Source organism: Neophocaena asiaeorientalis, unplaced genomic scaffold, assembly GCF_003031525.2.
Source record: "Neophocaena asiaeorientalis asiaeorientalis breed wild unplaced genomic scaffold, Neophocaena_asiaeorientalis_V1.1 scaffold392, whole genome shotgun sequence".
Taxonomy (NCBI): Eukaryota; Metazoa; Chordata; class Mammalia; order Artiodactyla; family Phocoenidae; genus Neophocaena; species Neophocaena asiaeorientalis.
This window is the reverse complement of record NW_020174421.1, coordinates 1,061,571-1,068,208: the sequence shown is the minus strand read 5'-3', so window position 1 is coordinate 1,068,208 and position 6,638 is coordinate 1,061,571. Positions and strand designations below refer to the sequence as shown.

Here is a 6,638-nt window from a genome sequence, read left to right as displayed (position 1 = left end):
CAAGAAGATGATCCTCCGGCGGCTCTGAGGCAGGTGGAAGTCCTCCCGCTTGAACTGCTTGAAGCAGTGGGCGATGACCGCGTCAGGGTTGAACACGAGCTCCTTGCTGGCACTTCCATCGTCAACCAAGGACTCAGACTGGTACAACCCTGGAAGAGGGTTAGAACGTGAGTTCCTTTCAGGAAGAGGACCAAAGGAGTCAGGAAGGAGACATGCTTCAGCGCCAGGCTGGGCATCAGGGCACCTGGGTTCCAGGCCTGGCGTTATTGTTGCCTCGCTATGCTGATGAAAATAATTACATCTAACGTGACTGGGCAATCCCAATGGCAGGCACTATGCTAAGAGATTTATATGCGTTCTCATGAAACTTCTGAGATTCTAATCTTACTCCACCCCACTCTCCCCGCCCCCAGTACTCCTTGGCAATCAGAATGATCTTTTTAAAATGCCATTCTGATCTGGTCTGATCAACTGAGGCAGCCTAGTGCCGTAAAGCGCAGAGGCTTTGCAGCCAGAACGCTCCGGTCTGAGTTCCGGCCCTGCCGCTTACTGGGGCCATGATCACTTATCCTTGCAGGGTCTCAATTTTTTCATCTGTAAAATGGGGATAATGACCTTATTGAGTGGTGGAGATGTTTAGGGTCAGCCCAGTTTGTTCATAATAAGTGCACTGTTATTTTTTTTTTATATACTTACCCTCCCCCCATTTTGAAATACTTCCATGACTTTTCATAGTCCTCAAAATAAAGCCCCATGACCCTCCTCCGCCAACCTTTCCTGCCTCATCACTTGCCTGTCTTTCCTTACCCTGTCCAGACGTCTTGGCATTCTCTCTGTTCCCTGAATGATCCAAGCCCCATCCTGCCTAAGGGTTCCGCACACGCTGCTCCCCCTGCCAGGAATGCTCCCTCCCCCATCCATCGCCTCCTTGCTCCTCCTCATTCTCCACGTGTCAGACCAAATGTTCACTCTCCAGCTTCAGGCTGTGTTGTATCCTCATGTTATCTCTGTACTTTTCCTTCAGACCACTTATCATAAGTATGTAAATCAAGGGTTGCAAACTGGCAGCCCTCATACTGAATGAGGCTTAGGGTCCTGTTCTGCTTGACATACTTGTTTGCTTAAACTTTTCCAGTTTGCACTGCGTTAGGCTGGGGCATGCGCTCTGCAGCTTGCCATAGGCCTCGCCATTCCCTATCGTCTCACATGCAGCTCATTTCATTCAGTAAGGGCTTGGTTCAGGCAGACAGTTGCATTTGAAACCTCTGGTGCAATTATTTGGTTTATGTTTTTCCAATACACTGTGAACCGAGATCTCATCTCTCTTGTTCCCTGCTGGAGTCCCAGCACCTCCACGGTGCCAACATATAGCGGGAGCTCGGTAGATATCTGGTGAGTGAGTGAATGGCAAGTGGACAGACGTAACAGGTTGGCATCATGATTTACATCCATTTTTACAGGTAAGGACACCGAGGCCCAGAGAGGCCCAAGGTCACACAGCTGATTAGTAGCAGAGCTGGGACGTGAATTTGGTTTGTCTGGCCCCAGAGCTCAACTCTTAGCCATTACTTGATATTACCCCAGGCTGTCACCTAATCCTGCTGAGTCTCAATTCTTTTATGCCTAAAATGATATAAACTCTCCTCTAGCAACCTTCCAAAGCTATTATGAAGATCAAATGAATAACAGGTGTGGGAATGTTCTGAAATTCAGAAGGGATACAGCATTATTATTAAAAATATTGTCACCATCATTTTCCTTCTAAAACCCAAACTCTCCTGCTTAAAACCGTTCTATTGCTCCCAGCTGCCTCTAGAATAAAGTTCAATCTCCTTAACTTAGCCCCACCTGTCCCACCCACTCCTGCCAACCCCTCTAATTTCTCCAGCTCCTTCTCTCATTCCTTCTGCCTCACCTTGTATTTGTACCCAAACTAAGCTGACTGTGGTTCTGTAGTTCCCCCCTCCTGCCCCCCCCAAACTGTGCTCTTTCCTGTCTTTGAAACACGCTTCTGTCTCTCCCCTGTTCACTTGATTATTCCCTACCTAGCCTTTGAGGCTCAGCTCAGGCATTACGGTCGCCTGAAGCACCCCAGGCTCTCCCTCGTCCCCCTCTTGGTCCCCATAGCCCCTATGCTTAGCCCCCTCATAGCATTTACCATATTTTTCTGGATGAAGATACTTTTCTTTCCCAACAGCCTGTGAGTTTCCCAATGGCGAGAACTGTGTCTTATTTCCTGTGCGTCCCCGGTACCCAGCCTGGCACAAAGTGAACAGTCAGTACATTTGTTAAGTCTCTTTACAATGCCCATGTATTCCTTTCATAGTCAGAAAATAATTAAAGTGTGTATACATCAATGTGGACAGAAGTAAGTACTTCTCAACAACCCATTTATCATTTCTTTGAGGACAAGATGTTTGGTACGACTGAAAATTTAGTCATTCATCAAACCAGCATTTACTGAAAGTTACCCAGTGCTTGGTACTGGCTGGGTGCCCAACAGGCAGTGTGCTGGCACAGAACAAGGTGGGGTAACCAGAGGGGTTACAAGGTGGTTTCAGTCAGGGGAGAGACGCTGACCGAGGGATCTGGGAGGTCATCGTGCAGTAGGGAACGTTGAGTGTGCTTTCAGAATGAGTTGGGTTTCAAGGGATAGAGGGGCCAGCATGGGGATCGATCAGGGTGGGGTTTAGGGACTTCAGGGTTACTAAACTGTTTCACAAATTAGAAGCACATTGTGTGTGAAGGAGGAGGTTAATGGAAGAAAATACAGTTGGAGTGATCTCCAGCACCAGGTTCAGGGGTTTAAACTGTACTCTGCAGACCGTGGGAACGCATTCAAAACATGCTCCTCACTGGTCTCACCTCTTCCACTTGTGCGCCCCCTAGACCCCAAATCCATGATCTGCCTTTAGCCAGAGGCATCACTTCCCCCTCTGAAACCCTGCAATGGCTTCACTGAAATGGCTTCTCCTGCTCTTAGAGTAAACGACGCTCTTTCACAATGGCCTGCAAAGCTACCTTGCTGGGACTCGGTTCCTGTTTCCTCCCTAACCTCCCCCTACGCTCCTTTCCTTCCATAGTGAAGGCTGCAGGCCCACCAAGCTTGCATTCTAGTAGTCTTTGGGGTCCTCTGTCCGTTGATAGAAAAGTGAGGCGGGCTCTTCGAATAAAAGAGGTCACCATGTGGTTGTGGGTAGAGCCTGTGTGAAAATGTTCCCCAGGGATTAATGAGGCAAGCTCTCAGCGGCCAACTAGTCCCATTGCCTGCCCAGGTCAGGGAACTCTTTCTACAACGCCCCTGCGGACTTTGCCTGTTTGTATACCTCCAGTGACAGGGTGTTCTCTACTTAACATTGTGAGTGCCTAATTCTAACTGCTAGAAAAGACTTCTTTATATTGACCCAGAATTTGTTTCCCTGGAATTTCTACGACCCTTGGTCCTAGTCCTCTCCCACCGATGCCCCAGAAAACACATTTGTTCCCTCTTTTCTGGGACAGCCCTTCAGGTGTCTGGAGACAATTCAATACTTCCTTGAAATTCTCTCCTTTCCTCTTGGCTTCTGATACAAATCTTTCCCTAAGTTCCATCCTACCTCTCTGGCCACTTGTTCTTGGCTTCTCTTTTCCTACCCACTCCTAAAATGTAGATAGTCTCCAGGCTTACACTTGGGCACTCTTTTTTTTTTTTTTCCCCCGAACACTCTCCTCCACTCTCATTTCTATGGCCCTCCATATGCAGAGGACACCCATACCCATATTTATGACTTGGAATTAGCGCCAACTTTCTACATACAGTTGCTCCTAAAGCATCTCAACTTGTACGGCCTACAAGGATCTCCAACCCAACCAAGACTGAACTCTTTCCAAGTTCCCCATCCAATCAGCCCCCTCTAGCCTGGCACCTTTCCCTCACCTCCCAGTGTCTTTGGCCTGGGAATTTGGGACAGTCCCAGATCGCCCCACTCTCAACATTGTGAGTTTGCCAAGTCAGACTCTGCATTTGCTGACGCTCCCAATCCAATCCTGTCATTCTCAGTGGCCTCCCCATCTCCTGGCTCGCAAGATCTCTCCTGATCTTCTCCCTTCTGACCCCTCTTGCCTCTCATCTCCAGCAACACTCAAACTACCAGCAGTTTTCTGAAGACCCCATGTCTCTGGGCCTCTGTGCATGCTGTTCCCTTGGTCTGGAATACCTTTCCTCCCCCTTTTGTCTTGGATAACTCCTTGTATCCTTAATTGAAGCTCCAGTGTAAAGAGCTCTCCAGGACCTTGGAACCATTCCTCCCCATCCTCTGCACTTAGCAGACCTCTTACTCCTGGGTGTCACCCCTGGACCCTTCTTCTGTAAGTATCCATTTATCTGGCTTTCACCTCTGAAGTTGCAGCGCTTGTCAAAGACAGCAGGCTATCACCAAAATTTTGAAGACTGCTGGTCTTCTCCATGCCCTTCTCCTATACTGAACACACTAATGTCTAGCGAAGAAGTAGGGCCAGCCAGAGGGCCTGGACACCTTTCCCGGGCCCATGGGTTGGGCCGCTGGTTCCAAGCCAAAGCAACTCGGCCTGCTCCTCCAGCCCGGGCAAGGAAATCTGAGAAACATGCACGACCTGCCCCCGATTCCCTGGCAACCCCGCACCCAGAGAGAGGACGACACAATGAGATATCCGTCCCTGTCGTAGTCCTCACCCCACTTGCACCCGTCCACCCGGGGGTTGAGGGCTTCCTGGAGCTGGCGTTGATTCCTGGGAGCTTAGGGTGAACTTACGGAGCAGAGACCGGAACACAGCCTCGTACTCTTCAGAATAGTCCGTGGTCGCGGCGCCGGAAGCGGGTGCTGAAAAGAGTGTGTGAACGTGCGTGTGGGCGTGTGTGTCTGTGTGTGCTTGCTTGCGCGGGGGTATGGGATACCAGAAAAACAGTAACACCAAGTTTGCAAGAGACCCGTGACTTGCAGAGCTTGGACGCAACTGTTGCCGAGACTACGGACGCCCCGCGCTGATTGGCTGGATGCCGCCACGTGGCCGGAGGCCCGCGGGGAGAGGATCCGCCCGAGGGAGAGACGCCGACAGTCTCGCTCCCTTCGAGGGTCCTGGGAAGGGACTTGGAGTAAGCCGCGAGGAAATGGTGCAGAGCATCCGGCTCCGCAAAAGACAGGATTTCTTAGGTTGGCCCAGTGGCCCTTGAATCTGGAGTAATAAATCCCAGGTTTTCCTGTAAGCCGTAGGGTCTTCAGCAGGTCTCTACATGTTTAGGGCCGTGTTCTCTCACCCAAAGAACAGGGGCTCCCTCCTCCAGAGGTAACCCGAGAGAGTCGTGGCCAAATAGAGGCAGTGTTTTTGGTATGCTTTGTCCCTGAAAGACAGGGTGCCATGGTTTGGAATTATAGAACCTGAGAACTGGAGTATTAATATTTGAAATGTCCATTGACTGATGAATGGATAGACAAAAGGTGGTCTATCCAAACGACGTTATATTATTTAGTCATAAAAAGGAATGAGGTATTGACACATGCTGCTGAGACAGGCTGGCACCTGGGACCCTTTGCGGCAGTGCTTACACCTGGACAGGTGTCTCCTCGAGTAAGAAACTATATAAGGGATGAAAAATAACTGCACATATGTGCAGCTGTGGCCAATTATGAACATGATACAAAAAGACCAAAACCCAAGGGCCGCTTCTGAGGCGTGGGGAGCAAAAGCAGGGTACTGCGCAGGCCCCCTGCACACAGCACCACGAGGGGAGTGGGCAGACCACCTAAGCCCCCCTCCAGTCCGACCCATGGGTCAGCCTCTACCCTTGCTCCATTTAAGGGACCTGCTCACCCAGCTCCACCCAAGAAGCGAGCAAGGGAACTTATTTGTTTTCACTCCCTCCTGCCGCAGCACTAGTTCCAATAAAGCCTTGCCTGAATTTCTCATCTGGCCTCTTATCAATTTCTGTTGATTAAAGAGTCTAAGAACCTGGGTCGGTAATACTGCAACACGTACGAACCTTCAAAATACACTGAGTGAAAGAAGCCAGATACAAAAGGCCACAGGTTATATGATTCCATTTGTAAGAAATGCCCAGAACTGGCAAATCTATAGACAGAAAGCAGACGAGTGGTTGCCAGAGGCTGGGGGAGGGAGGGATCGTTGGGTTTGACTGCTAATAGGTAAGGGGTTTCTCGTTGGGGTGATGGAAATATCTTGGAGTTAGTGATGACGGTTGCACAACACTGTGAATTGTACACTTTAAAAAATGGTTAGATCAATTTTATGTTATGTGGATTTTGTCTCAAAGAAGTTAGAAAAGACCCAAACACGTGAGTTCTCACTCTGCATAAGGTACCATCCTTACTGAAATGCATTATTTTTGTGACCCTCTCAACAACCTGAGGTCGTCACTCAGACCATCCCTATGGGCCTCATTAATGCAGCACTTTTGTAAGCCAGGCTCCATTTAAGCAATTTCATACATTAATAATCATAATTGTGTGAGGTAGGCATCACTGATCCATTCTCAACAGATGAGGAAACGGATACAGAGGCCAGGCAACCTCACCTGCAGGAAAGGGGAAAAGCCTGGCCTGGCTGCTGCACAGCTCCCCTGCTGCACCCCCAGGCCCACAGTCTTGATGGAGATGCTGGGCCGG

The 6,638-nt window shown here is 49.6% G+C and overlaps 1 protein-coding gene across 1 annotated transcript in view; it reads right to left on the bottom strand.

The window, feature by feature from the left end:
- The window catches only part of EFCAB12 (EF-hand calcium binding domain 12), a 22,883-nt gene extending 16,546 nt beyond the window's left edge, over nt 1-6,337 (bottom strand). The window contains exons 1-3 of the mRNA XM_024756485.1: nt 6,321-6,337; nt 4,770-4,960; nt 21-149 (exon numbers count right to left, since the gene is read on the bottom strand). Coding sequence (XP_024612253.1) covers nt 21-149; nt 4,770-4,960; nt 6,321-6,337 — 337 coding nt within the window. The remainder of the gene's footprint in view (nt 1-20; nt 150-4,769; nt 4,961-6,320) is intronic.
- Nucleotides 6,338-6,638: the final 301 nt, after the last annotated feature.